This window comes from Drosophila tropicalis, unplaced genomic scaffold (assembly GCF_018151085.1).
Source record: "Drosophila tropicalis isolate 14030-0801.00 unplaced genomic scaffold, ASM1815108v1 contig_393, whole genome shotgun sequence".
Lineage (NCBI taxonomy): Eukaryota > Metazoa > Arthropoda > Insecta > Diptera > Drosophilidae > Drosophila > Drosophila tropicalis.
In genome coordinates, this window is record NW_027172855.1 from 4686599 (window position 1) to 4707844 (window position 21246).

Genomic DNA, 21246 nt, shown 5'->3' on the forward strand with positions numbered 1-21246 from the left:
TTTTTGGTTTTGTGGCGGTCGCTCATGTAATTAGCTCGTTGCACGCAAACTTTTTGTGTGCAGTTGCGTCTTCCACTATCATCATCATCGTCATGATGGTTAAAACAATAGGTTTTGTGTCTATTCACTCGATTGCCTCGTCAAAATTAATAATTAATAATGAATTTTCCCAACGGTTGAATTCGAATTGTTTTGGAATGTGGACAAAAAGACAAACACAACAAACTGTGTATAAGTGTACGACAATTATTCGAGCCTAAGTATGTAAGGTCAATTATTGGTAAAAGGCCAACAAAAAGACAGTTGAGCTATGCGTTGTCCATCTGTACAATGAATGAACGAACGAATAAATAAATAGGCCATCAGAATTGTTTCTTCTACTTGTGTGTGTACAGGTCTCTGGAGCTGCTTTTGACCTCTGTGTGTTTGTAGTATGACGTATTTATTTAAGTGGGCGAAATTTTCTTTTAAAATAAATATTTTATCATTTATTTTGTGTTCGATTGTCACACAATATAGATAGGTACCTACATATATCATCTTGAAGGTGCAGAGATTTTTATCTTAACATCAATTTGCACTTTGAGATTATTTGACAGTGGGTAGAAGACGTAGGTTTGAAAAGGGAAATACCTTTAGCCAAATTCTATTTGTTTGTTATTTGTCAAAAAATTCCAAAAACCCCAGTTTGGGAAATATTTATTTCTAAAACAATATAAATTTGCTCTTCTTAGTTAAACACATACAAATATCGTATTTCAGCTGATTACAATGAGCAGGCACTGTTCGACTCAACAATTATTGTCATTGAAATATGATCAGAGATCACAGACCAAGAAATGCCTCTGACCGACTGAGTGGCCATAAGATAGAAGGTTAACCAAATATGTGTCCTATTGGGGGAAAGTATTCATTTATATACCCACATACATACATATGTGTATGTATGTATGTGTGTATTATATACTTGTACACATCTTGCAAATATTATTACAAGTGTTTCTGATTATAGTTAGTACAATGAATTTATCTCAGAACCTCAAGTTGGCTTAACAAACTGAAAGCATAACGGCAAATACCAAAACTTGCTTATAAATAAACATTTATTATTTCGTTAGACATTCATACATATAAAATGAAATAGTAAATAATTCAATATCAGTCTTTGATATAAATAACAAATGACGTATATGTATGTCCAACGTGTAGACACATTAAATATATTTTAATTTATTTCAAAATGAAGACTAATCCTAATGATAATTTAAGATGAAATTTCAATAATCTTTTTTATAAACGCAATTTTAGAAATAAATATTTTAGGAACTATTTATAGCCACAAATTTATGCCAACCGGTAAAACTAGGTCTCCGTTTTGACCTATTTGAGAGTCAGACAGAACTGAGACTGATAAATTTCTTTATATGTACAATTTGTCTGATATATAAACTTTATAATATATAAACTTTCAACTCAAGAATATCACTAAAATCGAAACCTATAATGACTTCATATTGAGAAAAAGAGTTGAAGAATGAACTTCAGAATAACAGCAAACATTTTGTATATTACATTATCAAAACAAACTTAGACCTTACCTTTGTCTCTCTTATTTTTGTTTATTTCTTGTATTGTAAATGAATTAAAAATAAAATAAACTACTTGCTAAAGTTGTTATATACCAACTTCCCTTTGTTGAAACATTTTTGGAAAATCATTAAAGTCTTGAAGCTGACTAATTAAAATCGGGTTAAACTTTTGAGGTTGAAAACAAATACATATGAATTATAATAATTTTAAAATTAAAAGTTGTATTAAATTTTAAATCTGCTTACAAGGTCTAATTATATAGTCTAAAACGAAATGCTTTGGAATTAAGAAGTATATAGTTAAATTTCTTTCCAATCAACTTTACAAATAAGAAATTATAAATTTCACAAACAAAGTGAGTAATTATCAGTAATTATTATGTTTAAATAATAAAGAATTCTTGTTTGAGAGTAATTAGTTTTTGTGTCAATTTCTACTTTGTTTCGCAACATCTGCCTCAATGCAATGTAATTCTTTCTCAAGCATGTTTCTCGTCTCTTGTGTTTAACTTGTCCCTGGGTTTTGGTTTAACTTGAACCCAGTGCCAAGCCAAGTAAGTCAGTGACTCTGCAAGATTTAAACAGAAAATAAGTGTACATACAACACATCATCATTATAAAGAAAAACTTGGTCAACATCAGTAGCAGCAGCAGCAGCAGCAATGAAGAGCTTACAACTGCAGCAACTTGGTGTTAATGATCTCTTGGGTCTTATATTTCTGTTAACATGGCCATTAGAAGCTGCTTGGGGGGATCAGTTTGAAGATCAGTCTTAGCCAACTACAGCCTGAGAGATCTGGCTAGAAGACAATGTTGTCACTGTGTCTCAGTCTCCGTCTCAGTCGCCGTCTGATTGTTAGTTTGTCTGACATGGGGCAAAAGCAGTTAGCGATGATTGCCAACCGGTTTTTCTGCTTCTACAATGAGAAAATAAAACCCGTTTACTCTGGTTGCCGCCGCTGCTGCTGCTGTATTTTAGCATTTTCAATGTCATGAGTTCTGGGGGGCTTTTGTTTGAAAACCTTTCCGTCCCTTCTAGCATTAACCCAAAACCAAAAACTCCAAATTGTGGTAAAGAGAAGCCAAAGATAAAGCCAAAAACGAATACAATCAACAGTTTGTCAAATTTACGAGCCTGATATACATACGTATCTATTCGCCACTAAACACCCTTTGACAGAATTTAGTTTTGTGGGCATTTAAGTTCATTCAGTTTCAAGGTTAGGCCTAACATTTTCTTCGTTAAAGTTTCATTCCCACAACCTTCGAAATGTCTAAGGTTAGGAAGATGTGACGGCTGTTGTGTCAATGCTTTAGAATATTAATGCACTTTCGGGGGAAAACGCACACTTGTCTGGGACAGAGAACAGCTGTCTGTCTCGCTGGCCTTTGGGTGGATAATTTTTAACATTGTTGATTAAAAATTTACGACAGATCAAAGTCAAGTTTAAAAGATTTTTGTAAAATGTTAACACAGACATTGGATGTGAAAAGTTAAGGAGATGTCAAAGTTGAATTTAGTTTACAAATTCAAATACATCTCAAATGCGTCAGAAGGTAATGTGAATGTGACAACTGTGGATAACCACAATTCAGGGCTAAAATCAGGCTATAATTCTAGAATGATATTGACCTTCTATAAAAGTGAATTTGAAGAAACAATAACACCTTATAAATATATAATACAGTTTCAAAGTCAATTTCATAACTTTACATTAGAAATAACTACTTGTACTTGCTTTAATTTATATATTATACAAAAGTTTAAAGAATCAAGACAGAAATAAAAAGAGTTAAGAGGAAAAGCATCTCAGAAAACCTGGTAAAAACAAACATCTTATGGCCAAATTGCTGATCGGTCGAAAGTAAATACTTTCTGGCCATTTTATTTCGAAATTCAAACATTTCATAGATTTTTGAGTTTTGTTAGAATGAAGTTCTTGGAAAAATGTTCGATTAAATTATTTGTTTAACAAATTTATTTGTTCAACGTACACTCTACGTTGAGTGTTGTGATTATTTCGCACAAAATCTGTATTCGTATTTTACAATAATATACCGAAGAGAATCAATTGTTAGGGCAGGGTGAGTGGCGTTAAATGGGTGAAATCGTTTGTTTACAATATTTCCGCAATTTCCTCGATTCTGGCACGATTCAGAACATTACATAAAAGGCAATGAAAATGATTGTGTAAGAAATGCAATTCTTTGTTTCCATCCTTCTTTCTCTGTTGCTTTTTCTTGTTCTTGGTGATTGCGACACTCGCTGACTTCCATTTACACACTCGACGGGTCCAGAACTCATGTGACCTCGTTGCGCCCCCTTTTGCTGGGTATTTTTCAGTGAAATCGGGATTTTCCTTATTCAAACATATGTGTGTGTGTTGTGTGTGTGTGGAGAAAAAGCAATCTCGAAGGGCGCGCCAATGCTAAAATTGTTGATTATTTTTTTTATTGCTTTTTTTTCAATTTTGCTTTTCATTTTTCATAATTTGCACCAGGCAAACGATACCGAGCCGTCGATTCATGGTGCAACAATCAAAGTAGATTCAATGCATAGACATGGACAGATGGACAAACGGACTCATGGACACATGGGCATGCAATTTGCACTCAACTTGAACTCTGCTTGTTGTTCAACTTGGTCGACCGGACGAATGGACGGTCGGATAGTTTATCAATAAATGGAAAACAAATATTTGCATTGTTGGCAAATTATTCCGATGAACTCAATTTGCATTTATGAAAAATGGATAACACATTATAAGAACCAATGGACTGAGTAATTGGAAGTTGCTAACCCCAACGATATAGTTTCTAACAGAAATTTAATATAATAAAGTTGGCAATCTTTGTCCACCTTGAAAAAAGTTAAACATTTTAAGACTTTAGCAATCTTCTTGTTGGAGATACATACATAAATATCAAACACTTTCAATTTAATACTTTTTACTTTTCAAGACTTTCAACTTACATATTTAATTTTCATTTAACTAATGATATATGTCTGCAGGTATTAAACAATTTTAGTTTTAAATAATTAAACTTTCGCTGCAAATTGTGGGCGAGATATTAGGACATTTCCTACAACTTTCGCACCAAATTCGTGGCTTGTGTTGGCCAATAAACTGAGATTCAAAATCGTGTTTGAACGTTTTTTGTTTGGCTTCCTGGTCTTGTGGATGACTAATTTGTATTTGATATATATACAAACATACATACATACATATATATGTATATACATGATATATTTTCACATTGGTGTTGATGTTATTATATTTAACAGCAAATTCTCAGACAATTTCACATTAATTTGCATTGCCATTTGGATTTAAACCTTCAATTAGCACATCATATTAATTGAAATTAACACAAATTTCATAAAGACAATTTGGAATTATTTTTCACAAAAATCAATCAGAGTCGCAGAGTTGAGTGAAAATATTAAAAATTGTAACCGCAAGGAATTCAGAGCACTGTACATACATTCATACATATATAATATATATTTTTTCATGAATCATACATTTTGAAACATTGCAAATGGTCATGAGTTTCGAATTGTGAGTGTAAAAAAAAAAAGTTGAATGAGCGTGAGATGGTCAGGGCCGTAAAACTGGAACTGGAATTGGCCGTCTCTCGAATAGTCAGAGGGAGGGAGCGCGGATATGGAGTTGGTAAGTAAGAAAAGAGGTAGGCCTCTGTTTCAAAAAATACGAAAAATACGTGGTAACTGGACTCAATCTGCGTGTGTGTGTGAGTCAATCAGTCAGTCAGCCAGTCGTTCTCTTGGTTAGTTCGACTAGACATATTTGGTAGTCAGCCAGCCATATGTGCGCCATGCCATTTGCATGTTGCTTCTGAGTGAGTGGCACAAAATGGCACAGTGGTTCGAAATTATCTAATAATTTCCATGACAAAATAGTTTTCAAACATTTGCGGTGAGAAGACTTGCCCCTCTAAAATAACCACATTTAGATTCGCCCCTGGTTTAAAATATATACAAATATATTTCTTTTTAACAAATGTTAACTTTATTCCGCAAATATACTTTAAAAATATATTAAAATTTTTCATTTAGCTTGTTTTTTCCAAATTTTTTATGTCGAGTAATAAAGCAAAACAAGTTATAATCATAAGAGTTGGTATATGGAACATCACAATTGTGGAAACTTGAAAGTTTTACTATCCAAATTTGTATTCCACTGTGCTGGCACTGTGGACATAAGAGACAAAACAGAAATCACTATGGTTTACGACAATTGTGCAAAGACCATAAAACAGAATAGGGAATAGGGAAATGCAAATATAATTAGCAACAACGACAGCAACAATGGCTAAGTTCATTGGTCACGAGAAGACAACGAACATTTTGATACTCTTGAAAATCTAGTTTGGTTGGGTATATTAAGATCATACTAATGTAGCAGGTAAATAACTCTATGAACTCTAAAGTCGTTTTATTTTATTCATACCAAGATTGAAGTTAAAGAAATTCGAGAGAATTCATTACTCTTGATATTAAAATTTTGTGTTTTCCGATAAAACTGAATGTTAAATCACCACATGCTATCAAGTGGTATCAAAAAGTCGCTGACAAATGCATAATAAAATACGTAATTTTCTTCTTTTATCTTATTTTGGTCAAAACGGGAAGCCAGCAGCAGTTTAACAACAATTGAATAAGGTTGATCAAGGGGATGGATGGCACAGAGAACAGAGAAGGGGTTACCGGGAAGGGGATGGGGCAATGAAGACGAGGGGGCAAACACGTGCATCGCAAGTAAATTTGTCACTTTGTAGGAAAGTCAGACAAGTCAGAGACACATAGACGACGACGACGACGACGACGAAAACGACAAACAAACCATACGGAATTGTTGAAGAAAACCAAGCTCAAATGTAGGACAAACCAACCACAAAGAGGGGGACTGATAGAGAGAGAGAGAGAGAGAGAAAGACAGGTAAAGAAGGTAAATAAATACATGGAGAGCTAAGCTAACTGTGAGGGAAAGTTTACCCAGACGGTTTTTGGCTGCTTTATCGATTTCTAGATCACGTTTGTTTTATTTTTTTTCATTGTTTTTTGGTATTTTTTGTTTAAAGTTTGTATACCTACAAATAATCTAAAAGGGATTCACACAAATCACAGAGCCACTAAGGTGATTTTTATGAGAGCAACCGGTGGCCGACCCCCAGGCAGAAACAGAACACAAAACGCAAACTCTTCCCAGCTGATTGAAGTATCGTTTGATGTATTTATTATTGTGGTTTATCAAGCTGAAGCGAAATGTTAATTTGGCAAACATTTCGTGAGACCAAAAAATCGATAGAAATGTCTCACACAAAACAAGCTAAAGTGTCGAGCTAACTTCCTTCTACCGAAGTAATATGATGTGAACGCTTCCCATGCTACTTAAATTTTGTTTACATCATTTAGAAGCGCTGAAAATCTATATATACAAAACAAAAATAACTATTGATAGGCATCAAATCAGCAATAAGAGACCTTGCCATTGAGCAATGTCATTTGAATACGTTCATAGGGCCTAAGGGAAAAGTATTGGCTGGAACAAACTGTAACTTAAAATATGTAGCCATTGAACTAAGAATAATTTAGAGGAATGATGACTGTAATGTGAAAGATATAGTCTTTATATAGAACTGACAAGACTTATTTCTTAACAATTTTTCAATCTTTAACCCGTATTAGATTTTTATGAAGTTTGGTCAAAAAGAAGAAAAAGGAGAACTGTCTTGCATACTGAATATTTATGTATCCTGTAAATGTTTAACACAAATGTAATATTAAGGAAATGCCATATGCTATGCATATTCAAGATTTTTATTCTCCGGCTGTGCTAAAATCTTGTTTGAGAAAATTTTATTTACCTTAAACTATTTCTAGGAGTATTGATAATGTCGTCTTAAAAGGGTTTCGTGAAATTCGAAATATTTCTGGAGATATTAAGATGTGATCTCGAAGTCACGTTTTTTGTGAAATTGTGAATGTGATCATATATCCTTCGCAATGCTTTTTGCTTGGGTTATCTTTGGAAGCCAAGGACTTTGTAAACCGCCCTCTTACCAAGGGGAACAATGGAATACCCTCTTGATGTTCTACGTTTTTACTGATTAATGTCTTTCATCTCAAAACATGCAGAGCTTTAGATTACGTAGGCTCAATCTTTGGACGAGTATATGTATATTCCATCCTCCTAATTATAGAATGCCTACATCCATGTCTTTGCTATAATTTAATCTAATCGGTCTCTATAAAATTCTTAAAACCTAGATAATTTTGTTTGAAAATCTGAAAATGTGTTGCACTTTAAGCAAAAATTGATGACGTTTGTTGAAAAGAAGAATATAAAGCAGTTTGTTATTGTTTACACATTGCTAAATCATTTAGAAATAGAACAATTTGCAATCACTAGCTCTTTTGTTTATACTTCTAAAATCAATGGGATTTATTTACTTATGTTCCACTAAGATATATCAAGGAAATAAGGAATTGTTCACTTACCCATCGTATACTCTGCATGTTGTGTTGTTAATCCGTTTATCTGATGCTCTTCGTCGTCGGTCTTCAAACAAATCTTTGACCGCTGTAACACCCAGCACAAATATGACTGGAATCATAGCAATTTCCTTGCCAAAGGCATTAATCTCTGGCACAAAATTAAGCAGGACAATGAATATGAAATATAAATTAGCCACACGATGGAATTGCTCTAGTAGATTTTTGGGTATAAACGAGAGTAGAGTGTATTTGGTTGTCCGTATCTTATTGCCCACAAATTGTCCATTCGGATGCTCATTCTTTGGAGTTTTTGGTGGGACTGTATGATTTGGAACAACCATGCGATAGCTACGCTCCTCGAATTTATCATTTGCATTATAATTGCAGAGTGTGAAACGTTTCCACCATGGTGGGGCCTCGGTGCGACGCAGTGTATAGATCGATTCCGAACGGGATGCCTGCCGCGAGTGACCACGACCTGCGCCCGTGGCGGATGTTGGTGCCGAGGGACCGAATTCACGCTCCCTGGCCGGTTCATCTTTATGGCCGGGGGGTAGAATGAAATCGGTTTTCGAACCAACTCGACTATGTCCACGTCCGCTGGGTGCAGAACTTCCTGGCGGTGAATCGGTGATCTGGCCCTGCGAGAAGGCTCGCTGATGACCCTTCATGGCGGACTTGATGGGTCTACCACCAGCTCCGACAATGGCGCCACCACCATGACTAACAGATCGCGCATGACCACGCTGACCTGCAGACAATGGTAGAATGGCCACACCAGGAATACCATTTCCACCGGGTGCGCTACCTATAACAGGATTCACACTTCCCGGAAATATATACGTGCGTTCCGGTTCGCTGCTCCCTGACATTCCTGCTGCTGATCCCGTTGCTGAGCCGCTGGTTGTCATCATCATCATCGTGTTGGTCGTGTTGATTGGATCGCTGGCCAAATTGGGTGGTGCCGAGCGTTGTTGTTGGACAACTAGAAACTTTCGCCTCAAATCTTCGGTGTTCGCTGAAGGCATTTTCACAAACCACAAACATTAGGAGTGAATTTCGGATATGTGTTATGTGTTGTACGTATTGTGATAGAGTTCTCTAGCTTCAAAAAGTTAGATAAAGTTCTCTTTCGTTTAGGGTAATTGTTTGTATTTTTTTTTTTGCTTTTGCTTGTTGTTTCACTCAAAAATCCGGCCAAATGTGCGTCACTATTGACGCTTTGACTTTAGTCGCCATATCCAATCTACAAAAGAGAGAGAGAAAGAGCAGAACAAATTGTAAGTTTTCAATCAGATAATATATTTCTGTGCACTCAAAAATAGGTTTGACGAACCCTCGACACCCACCAACAAAACACCACCAACAACAACAAAAAGCCCAACCAGACCCAGACGTGTATGTGCTTCAAAATGGTGCGCCCTTGATTTCAAGCTTCCGATAAACTAAAACATCACGAACCAACAAAATTTCAACGCAGACCCCGCGACACAAGGTCAAGCGTAACGCGCTTAAGTGTGGAGGCCCCATCCCTCCCACCCATTCCCTCGAAAAATAATAATAATATCAAAGTGGAAAATACTGAAATATGTAGGTGCTCTTAAGAGAAAGAGAGTGGGAGAGGGAGAGGAAGATAGTGTGGGTATGTTTGAGTACTCTACTACTCCAATTCCATGTGGGTAGTCTACTTTTACTCTTGAATATTTAGTTTTAATTTTTTATATCTTTTTTGAAGTCAATCGATTGACAACTAAGTTCAAGGGGACTTGTCCTCTCTCTCTTTCTCTGTCCCTCTCTATCTACATATCTATCTCTTTCTTTCAGCGTGTGTGAACTTTGATTTTTGAGCTGTCAAAAACAAAAAAGAACTGTCAGGCAAGGTGCTTTGTTTATATAAATATAATAATAATAATAGAATATTGATTACGTCTACCATAACTTCCTATTTGACAGCGATTATAAGTTAAACGGAAATGGTAAATTTGGTTATATAATGTTTAAAAATTTAGAAAGGAAACTTTATATGTATGTAGTTTCTTTTATTTTATTTTTTAATTTTTGTTTCGTTATCTCAAGGCTAGTTTAACTCGTATGGTTTCTAAAACTTCTTAAGAACAATATATAAGAATGCGAGTTGTTTAAAATAAAAGATTTTTCTGTTAAAGATTTGCAAGTTTTGCTTTATGATATAAGAACTGAATTACATTCCAAATAACAAATATTAGTAAGATTAATGAGGTCATCTCTCATTCACAACCACAAAAAGTTTACAAGAAAATATCATCCAGCTAGAGATATGAATTGACTGTTTCTTATCTTAGTTTAGTATTAAGACTCATCCAAAGTTTTTTCCTTTACCATGGAAACATTAAACAAAACTAATTAATCAAAAACATTATTCATCGACCTCGAAATGGCTAACAAAAAGGTTTAATATATATTATTATTATATAATTTGAAAGAACATCATGAACATTGCTTGATACATATCTTGTTTGGATGTTCTACATCAAAACTTTGATAGCATCTGTAACATATGTATGTAACTATAGATTTTATATTACAGCTGTATTTATATGTCATTAATAATAACTAAAATACAATATGGGGAATACGTTTAAAAACACAAAACTTTATTAAATGCGATTCCTTTTTGCCGTTCGTTTTTCGCTTCATGTAGTTTAAATTCCCAACTACTTTAAGCGTTGAAGATATGGTACGGCCATTACAACTGTGGATTCTTTAGCGAAGTATGCTAAAGATAGAACCTGCCAGCCTTTTGTGCTGCCTATGATTTAAAATCTTACAAGTTAGTAAGATCTATTGACCTCAAGCCGGCTTAGTCCCACTTTTGATTATATAACAGAACTAATATTTAATTTATTTTCTCCTTTGATCTACCACCTACAAAGTCCTACAATATTCGTGCCTTTAGTTTTAGAATTTTGTTATTCTATCAAGTTCAAATGGATAAAAAAAATTGTTAATTTGGTTGTTTTAGTTCCTGTGTATATTCTTCTTTAATCCAAAAAAAAATAAATATACTTTTCTGATATGCCTTTAAATTAGATACAGTAAAATGATGAAATTGCTCTGAACTAGAATAAAGACTAATACAGAATGTAATGGTATATGTGTAGTTTTAGTTTATGTTTTTTCCAACCAATGATTCTCTATTTAGAGCTTACTAAGCCAGACCTAATACATATTAAGAATACAAAATCGTATCTAGAAACTTAAGTGGCTTTATAGATGTGTCTGTTAATCATCGTTTAAATGATCGTCTTAAAACGAAACTACAAAACTGTTATATCAATCTGTTATACAATCAAGGGAATAAAAACTGAGGATAGTTTTGTATTAGCTATTAGCGATATCGAACTGAATAAATCTCATAAATATTCATAGTAATTAGAATAATTATTCGACTATGAAAATAATATTTTTCTAATTACTTTGTGTGGGTTTTTTGTGCTCGAAACAGGCCATAAATAGGTACTTGTACATTTTATTTATTTTGTTTTTAACTCAAGGTTAGACATTGCATTGAACTCAAACAAGCGAAGCATTCAAATTCAAAAACACAAATTGTATTACTTACTGAACCGATTTATTGTTTAAACTTGAGCGAGTTTTTCCACCTCAAAATGAGATTGATCGAAATGTATAACTTTTCGATACTTTCTTCATAATGATGCGAATGATTTGACCATCTGCTGTTTATTGTAAATGCAATGAACTTTGCCACAAAAAAAATGTATATACATACATACATATATACACACACGCCCAATAAAAACTCAACCAAAAAACCAACAACAATAAAATAAAATTTTTATTTTTATAACTTTTCTCATCTTGTTGTTTTTTGTTGTTGCCGCTTTGGGCTTGGCCCTGTTATTTGGGCTTATTGTGTTTATCTCTTAACTTCATTTCGCATGTGCGTGGCTAAAAATAATTTCAATTTCGCTTCGAATTTGCGGCAATAGCCACAAGAACATATTTTTTGCGTTTAGAATTAAACTGAGAGACGACTTTTAGATACCCTGCCGAATTCAAACTTTCTCAAATGCATTTTTGCAACTTTTAAATCATCAAATTCTTTGTTGACTCTAATTGAATATATTCAACTTTTGATTGCATCTAATATACTTTTGCTTTCTATGTGATATACAGGGTAAAACCACACGAATAAGAATTGACTTTGAAGTGCTTTTTCACTAATTACTCGGGCAGACGCCCTTAAGTTATCAGAAGAACAAAACACACAACAAAAAACACAACTTCAGCACTTGAAAGTTTTTATTCTTTTCTTTTTACTTTTTCTTGTTTTTTGTCCATTTAAGAAAATCAAAAGTCGCTGACAGACTGCTTTTTATGGACTTCCTTATATTGTATTTAACTGCGCTTTTTCATTCTCTTTCTTTCGATTTGTTGTTTCCACTCGTTTTGCTTTGCTTTTTTTTCCTTCTACTTTTTTTTTTTCTATTTGCTGTCATGTCTAGCCAAAAGTTTTTAAGTCTCTTCTTATGGCTGTTGGTCATGACAATGGCAAATTGCGATGGAAAACTATAAAAGTTTAGATTGTTTGCTTATTGTATTAACGAGCATAACCTTCGTCTCCACCCCTCTGGCCAGAATTGCTAATAGATTGAAGAGGGGTAAGTTCAAATGATATTGAACTTATTTCGCGAGGTTTGTCGACCAAAGTGAAAAAAAGAAATGAACTTTCACGTGGTTTATAAGCGCCCTTTGGAATTTCATATTGGGGCAAAAGTCATGGAATGAATCCTGGTTGTACTTGTTATACCCTTGCAAAAAGGGTATATTAATTTTGGTCAGAAGTGTGCAACGCATAAAACGAAGCATCTCCGACCATACAAAGTATATATATTCTTGATCAGCACGACGAGACGAGTTCAACTAGCCATGTCCGTCCGTCCGTCCGTCCGTCCGTCCTCCTAGACCGTAAGAGCTACAGAGCTGAAATTTTGCACGTAGGCTTGTATATACTGCAGGCGTTGTATATCTCGGATTCAGCCGGATCGGACCACTATATCATATAGCTCCCATACAAACCCCAAAGTCACGAACAGTGACTTTTCTCAATAACTTCGTTATTTTCTATGCTATTATCGTGAAACTTAATATTAGAGAGTTTACTACGCCTATAAGCGACTATTCCAAATTTGATCAAGATCGGGTGACTATATCATATAGCTCCCATACAAACGGCCAAGTCACAAACAGTGACTTTCTCAATAACTTCGTTATTTTCTGAGCTATTGTCGTGAAACTTAATATTAGAGAGTTTACTACGCCTATAAGCGACTATGCCAAATTTGATCAAGATCGGGTGACTATATAATATAGCTCCCATACAAACGGCCAAGTCACGAACAGTGACTTTCTCAATACCTTCGTTATTTTCTGAGCTATTGTCGTGAAACTTAATATTAGAGAGTTTACTACGCCTATAAGCGACTATGCCAAATTTGATCAAGATCAGGTGACTATATCATATAGCTCCCATAGGAACGATTGGTCGAAAACAGTGACTTTTGTAAATAACTTCGTTTCTTTTAACGCGATTGCTTTTAAATTAAACATTTCTTAATTTAATATATATGTTAATGATTGTGTCGAATTTGATAAAGATCGGGTGACTATATCATATAGCTCCCATAGGAACGATCGGTGGAAAACAGTGACTTTGATCAATATCTTCGTTATTTCCTATGATTGTAGGCCTTTCTTTCTCAAGCTTAAGCCTTTTTAGATAAAACGTTCTTCCACATTGATGGCTAATAGGTAAGGAAGGAGTTACCAAAAAAGTTGCAAGGGTATACAAACTTTAACGCGGTCGAAGTTAGCCCCGGCCCTCTGGTTTTCTACTATGATGCACGTGAAATAATTATCGTTACCCCTTCCCGCACCCACTAGATAAGACACTGCACTATAAAATTCATTCTATTTTATCTTATTAAGGTAGTTTAATGAGGAAGTGGGTCATAAAGGTTTCATTTGCTATGATACCAGCATTTCGCAATCTTCTTTTTCTGTTAGTTAGCAATTTATGTACATAAAACACATTCGAATACATTTAGTGCATTAATAACATATGAGTTAAAGTTCTGTCAAATATGGAAAACCCCTTTTAAAAAGTATAATAAATTTTTGGAATAGAAAGTTTCATTATACAAATTAATGTTTCCAACAACATACGATAAAAACAAATACATAAATCTATGCCAGAATGAAAAAACCCCAAAAAAAAAAAGTAAAATAATAAAAAGTGGAAATCGACAGGAGAAAAAAACCACGGACGTGTGCCAAATTTATATTATTATGGCCATCAAGTTAAGTTGTGAACAAAATTAGTTCAGCATTTAATAAAATTAAATTTTTAAATTGCCATATAAGCGAAATGAAAATACAAAAAGATACCGACACATGTATGTATGTACATATATAATCTGTATCAGTATATGAAATGAACAAATTGTTTAATAAATTGCCAAAAACAAGACAAAACAAAAGAAATAGAGCTAAAGAAATGAAACATTTTTTATTTCATTGGGTGCGAATATTTTGTTTTGTTTTTTTTTGTTATTGTCATGTCTGATTGGTTGTGTAATTGAGGGGCGAAACAAAGAAAGTGTACAACAAACAAAACAGAACAAAAAACACAAATGAAATAAATTAGAAGATCGTTTTGTTATATTTTTGAAACGCGTGCCTTTTGTTTTATATGTCAGAAATAGATAAATTAACATATAAATCAAGACCATCTTTTGTCACCTAATTAAATTTCATATAAATCAATTCTCTTTATGTGGCTTCTTTTGCTTGGACAGAGAGTTTGTTAAACTCATCATTTAATTGATAAGCAATATATTAATCATACAATATATAACAACTACATACTCTTGACTTGTCAATTTTAGTAGAGAATCGTTTTTTTCTATTTATTATATCCCAAAAGTGAAGTCTCGTGGTCGAAAGGTCATTACATGTCAAGCAAGTTTAGTTGGGCAAGGCAAATAGTAGCCATTTAAGCCAGCAACTAAGCTCCAAAAGAGTTTAAATAAAACTGCATTAAAACGCAAAAACGCATACAAATAGCTCCAATTGGTCAGTTGAAAAGTGGAGGAACATATTGTTAACAGGCGAAAAGAAAATTGTGTTAAATAATGGGACAAATTTTGACTTTCGTTAGAAGACCAGCAAATGAAAAGTGCAGACCGATGTACACAAAAAAAACCACGATCAAGTATGGTTAATTCAGTATTATAATATGAACGTGCATTTCGTGTTATGGAGTAGTCCTGATTAATTGGACTAACACGATCATAGATCACCACGTCTCAAAGGACGAAATGCCATTAATTTGCGTCTTGCAGGACAAGAACTTCAAGCACACGGGCAAAAAAGCTAAGAAGTTGTGTGTGTTCAAGAACATTAACCTCATGGAATGGCCTGCATAGTCTCCGGATATCTATCCAATTGTTCTATATCCTATTGAAATTTTGTGAACTGACTAAGAAAGTAGGTAGGGGATGCTAGATGCCTAGATCTGGTGGCTGTGATAGCCAATAACAGAAACTCAACAACAGATTATTATAATATGTACTTAAATACCATAGTTTTAAAATCAAAGTACTTTTGTGTCACATTTTGAAGATAATTCGTTCGTAAGGGAATATATTTTGATAGACATATGGGTTTTTTCTTTTTCCTAAGTGTGTCAATAGATTTATTACATATGTTCAATAAATTTTGCAATTTTCTAACTTTGCATTTCAATGAAGCTATTATTTTGACCGCAGCTGTATGTATTTCTCCTGGGAATGAACAAATTTTGATTTGCACAAAATTATTTCATTATTTTGGTATTTGTGCCACATTTTGTGTGTGATTTGTATTTGTATTTTTTTCGTAATTTATAAACAAAATATCAAAAACACCAAAACAAAATATAAAGCAATGTTTTTTCCTCTAATTTAGTTGGTTTTTTATGCTTTGCGCTCATTTTACTTATCAGTTTAGAAACCAGCAATTCTTATTCCAATTAACATTTTTGAATAAACAAAAAATCTATTGTGGTTTCTTAGAATGTCTAAATTAATAAGAATTTTAATAGAACTTAGGGTGGTTCCCCTTAAGGGAATCCTGATAAGTCAAAAGTTATGAATGAACCTAATCATAGCAGACGGAACGTGTTTAGCTTTCTAATCTTAAGCACTTGTTAAATTAATAAGAGCACTTTAGCTGTTGCCAAGTGTAAATTTTATTTTAAACTTCCAAGTGCAATCAATTTTCCACTATTTTAAGACAACTTTAGAAAACCATCGAAATGAGCCAAATTTTAAGAGTCTTAAAGGCAACTAGAACCAATCAAACTAGAAATCATCGTAGAATAATAAATATTAAGACTAAGTTTAATATTTCATCAAAATTTAAGAAGAGAAATTAGATCGATGTCAACTTTTGACTAATTGAAAACAAATGGAAAAAAATCTGATGCTGGCAAATAATTTATTTTGTTTTGTTTTTTTGTTTCTAATTAACAATGGAAATGATTTTACCAAGATGGGCGTGTGCATTTGACATGGGAAAACTTCCAAAGACGGCGAAAAAAAAAAAAAGAAAAACTTGCAAAACATGAGAAAGCATTCAAATTGTTGGCTGAACATCGGAGCTACCCTGTTGAAATGGAAGTATTTCTGAAAATCTATAGCAAATCAGTTAAAAGTTTAGATTGTCTTTAAGCAAATTCAACAATTTTAAGTACTAAAATTTCAAGTTTCTTGTTATCTTTTGCTGCTATTTGTATTAAAGGTTTTCTTCAATTTTATGGCACTTTTTTGCAAAGTTTCTTTTATAAATAAGACAATGTAAATAAATGGCAATTTTTTTTTTTAAACTTCCTGTCTTAAGTGTCGATAAATAGTGAAAAGTTCTTACTTTGTTTTGAGGAATATATAATTTTGAGGGCCCCAAACATTTGCCCACTTTGGATAATCCGTTCAATTATATCGGGGCGTTAGAAGTTGTGGGTTTTGCTTTTGACACAATGACCAAAGATGATGCCGTGACACGAATTCCACAATAAAGTCAGCAAAGATTTGCTTAGAAAAGTAAACAAATGCGTGACACTCATCTCTAGAAAAACTGAACCAAGCTTGACCCTTTGGCAAGCTGAGCACAACAATTTACGTATTAATTAATTAAAGTCGATAACAAAAACAACAATAAGTTTCGTTTCAAGTATTCATGAAATTGCTAAAAGAAATGAAAAGAGAAGATAGAGAAGGGGGGCAAAAACAAAAAAACAAATGACCGATAAACATACAAGGTAAATACAAGAAAACGAAACTAAGACTAAAACGAATATAATTATTCACATTAATGAAATTCGCCTTAATTTTGTGAAGATTAAAATGTAATATAATATATTTATACAAATGCACGATAAGACTAAAAAAAAACAGTATTGAAACAAATGAACACAACAAATATAAAGAAGATATTTTAAAGGGTTTGAATCTGGGAATCTTTGGAAATTCGTTACAAGAAAAATGGAAGAAAGTAGTTATCAAAGTTTCTGATTGGAGTTAAGGTAAGGCTTGAGAATAATGGAGTTAAAAAATTAATGCTTATCTTTTTGCAAGTAATAGTGATTTATTTGCAAAAGCAAATAATCTAACCAAAAGTCAATTAATTACAAATCAAAGGGTCGGTCTGTCAGTTAGATGATAACAACAATAGCAACACAATAAAGTTAACAACTAACTTACCAAATTAAATACAGAGAAGCAATGCCAATATGCCAATAATAATAGTGTTAGGCCAGGGATTCCATAAAAGTTTTGGGGGAACATATATCTCTATCCCTCACTGATTGCCTGTCCATACAGCACGCTTATAAATTTCGATTGGAAATATGAAAATAATATACTATAAAGTATGATTGCATTCAATATAACGTGGCATACATTCCATATAATAGATGTATATTGTATTTTTTTTTGTTGGTATTCTGGCGTTGGCATTCTGAGAATCGAAACTGATAAGACTAGGCCAACTGTGACTGACAGCCACGTACGCTGAGATACAAGAAGCATTTTTTCTCTGCTTGCTTATCAATCGGACGATTGACGACAAAATGCCACAACCTATTTCCCATTGAAATAAAAAAAAAGAGACAATCGAATTGGAGAGATGACCAAGATATACCCTATACTAAGCATTTGTACTTAAAACTTTTGGAATTATCCAAATTCTCATTGTAGTTAATCGCTTAAGTATTGTTTTCATTCTAAGGTAAATGTAAATGTTCGAAGGGATAATAGATAAGATAGATAATAGATAATAGATTTTGACTTTCAGCCAACTCCATTCCATTTTCCATATACACCCTGTCAACCATTTCTAAACTTTTGCAGGGTACATAAATTTGATGGAGAAACGTAACACACCAAGCAACAGTAGCTAACAAACTGTTTAGCTGGGTGATAAGCCATAGGCAAATTGTGTTTAGTATGCCATAACAATTTGGATCATAAAGAAAAAAAAACATAAATACATATAATTGCAAGTGTTAAACTGTAAAAACAGAAAACAAACCAGAACTAGCTAAAGTAAAGATAGACAAAGATAAATTTTGCGTCAATTTTGTCTGAGAGGCTTCTCTGCTTCCGTTTTCTATTGAAGTCAATTGCTTACTAGACTAACTAACCTAACGGTACCTAGAGCAGCTGTCAAGACAGAAAGAGAGAAGAGCGATTCGTCTAATAAATTACACGACGCATGAAGAAAACAGTTAACAATGTTTTCTCCTTCTCGCTTACTCTTTTTTAACTTGTATGCAATTAGTGATGAACTCAATTGAGCCCAGACTTCAATACAGTGGGCCAAAATAGACAAACAAAAGTATTTCATAGATAAGAACTCTTCTTAACTCTAGATTGGAAAAGAGTGAAATGAAATTAAATAAAATATAATTTAAAGTTTTATGGTTGGTCCTCTGTGAATGGTTTGAGTTTTCGAAATGAAAGACTGCAATAGTTATAAATAATACATTTTTGGTAAAATAAAATAGTAATAATAAACTACACAAGTTATAAAAAACAAACGCACACCCCTAAATAGGTTATTTATATTCACAAAAAAGGGAAAAGTGAGCAATAAACTCAAGGTGTGCGTTTTCTGCTCTATTTAATCGTCAGGTATATAAAGTACATACAGACATACATACAGGTATATAAAAACTACAAACAGCTGCCAAGTTTAAGGGTTGACAATTTCTTGAGTGAAAGGTGAAATTATGTTTTAATTAATTAATATTTTCTTAGTTTCGAGTGTGTTTTCTACCAAAGAATGTTTCTTTTCTATGGAAAATATTAAGTTTATTATGCAATTGCAGCAGTTTCGTTTGATAATCTATTGTGATATTTCAGATTTTTATTGGATTACATTTAATATATTGATTAATTAATAAATTTGTAACAAAATATTGCTGTTAAATGACATTTTCTAATTTTGTTTTTCCTTTCTTTAAAATTAAATATTTTCTTTAGGCTATTCTAGAATCCGCCAATAAATTCAGCCCACTGTAGGGCAAAGAAACAACAACTGCAGCAGCCATAGAAAAGAAGTTAAATACATACATACATAGATTTGTACATACATATGTATTGCGGATTGTTAAAATGTTTGCCGGTAAGGGGAAAAACACGCACAAACACACACAGACAGACAGAGAGAGAGACATAAACAAACACACATGCACAAGAGAGCAAAATGATCTCTCAGGTAAGAAGCTGCAACGCGGTGGCCCAGGTAAGGAAAAAAAAAAACTAAAGAAAAAACAACAACAAAAACTCGTTGCTTGTTAGGGGGAGTCGCGGTGGGGGTTGATTTTGGGTCTGCAACGCTTAACTGGTTCTTGCCAAGAAACTGGCAACTAACTTGTTTCATTTCGGTTGGTTTTGTTTTTTGCGGTTGCAATAAAAGCAAAGCAATTTTTTATGGAAACTTGTTTTCAAATCAGCCAAAGAAACGAAAAATAAAAGAATTAATTAAACGCTCTGATTTGATATTTTAGTGAATTTCAATTTTTTCCTTTTCAGCTATTTTTAAACAATTTTCAGCGGATGCTGCAGCCGAGGTCAAAGAATAAGATAGATAGACAAAGACAGAGAAAAACAAGAACATAGGCCATGTGAAAACTGTGTGCAATTTTGTGTCAAAAAAAAAAAAATTATGATTAACTCAAACAAATAGAAAATAACAACAAAAGGAAATGCCGCTCACTTTTTGTTTGCTTCTTGCTCCTCTTAAGCGCCTCGTGGCTCACTTATTCTTATTTTCTTTTCCTTTTCTTTTCTTTTTTGTTAAATACAAATTGCTTAATATTGCATATTTTCACTTTTCCACAAACACATACACACACACAAACACAATTAACAACACAGAATTACATATATCAACCAAAACAATAAACAATAATTACATTATTATATGGTTTTCCTCTCTTTCACATTTCCTTTTAATTTTCATTTATCAAATTTCTTTCAACACCAAACAAAGAAGGAAAACAACAAACGACAGACGAGGGAAAAAGTACGTAACAACCGAAAAAATTAATTTTGCACTCCGCGCGGACTTTTCACCACCCGCACACACGACTTTTCAGCTTCAAAACAAAAACAAAAACAATAAAAAAAACAACTGACATCTGTACATTAGTGCTGGGAAAATATGGATGTAGTATCGATACATCGATATTTTCATGGACATCGAAAATATCGATGTTGCTAACTTCGATACTCGATATATCGCCATCACTAGACCATTATTTTCCAATCACTTGAAATAAAAACGCGGGATAAATTAAAATACTAACGTAATCCACTTTTCCATTCAGGATTTTGCTGTTGGCAGTGATGTGAAAATTGAGAAGTTTTTAAAGGGCAAGGACAATGGCGAAGGTAAATATTATTCTACCGCTTGTGGGTTGTGGCAGCCACACAAGTAGGCTGCAGCTTTTTTGACGTTTTAACCTAATGTAACAAACACGTTTTTGTTTGTAGATTGCGACTCGTTAATTTTTTTTTTTTTTTTTTTTCT

General features: G+C 33.3%; 1 protein-coding gene across 4 annotated transcripts in view; it reads right to left on the minus strand.

The window, feature by feature from the left end:
• The window catches only part of LOC137572688 (phospholipid-transporting ATPase VD), a 35261-nt gene extending 14431 nt beyond the window's left edge, over nucleotides 1-20830 (minus strand). For 3 of the 4 annotated variants that reach the window (XM_068284457.1, XM_068284456.1, XM_068284454.1), the window contains exons 1-2: nucleotides 20431-20830; nucleotides 8116-9358 (exon numbers count right to left, since the gene is read on the minus strand). In XM_068284457.1, coding sequence (XP_068140558.1) covers nucleotides 8116-9140 — 1025 coding nt within the window. In that variant the 5' untranslated portion in view covers nucleotides 9141-9358; nucleotides 20431-20830. The remainder of the gene's footprint in view (nucleotides 1-8115; nucleotides 9359-20430) is intronic. The other variant, XM_068284455.1, reaches the window with a different exon arrangement.
• Between the last annotated feature and the right edge of the window lie 416 nt (nucleotides 20831-21246).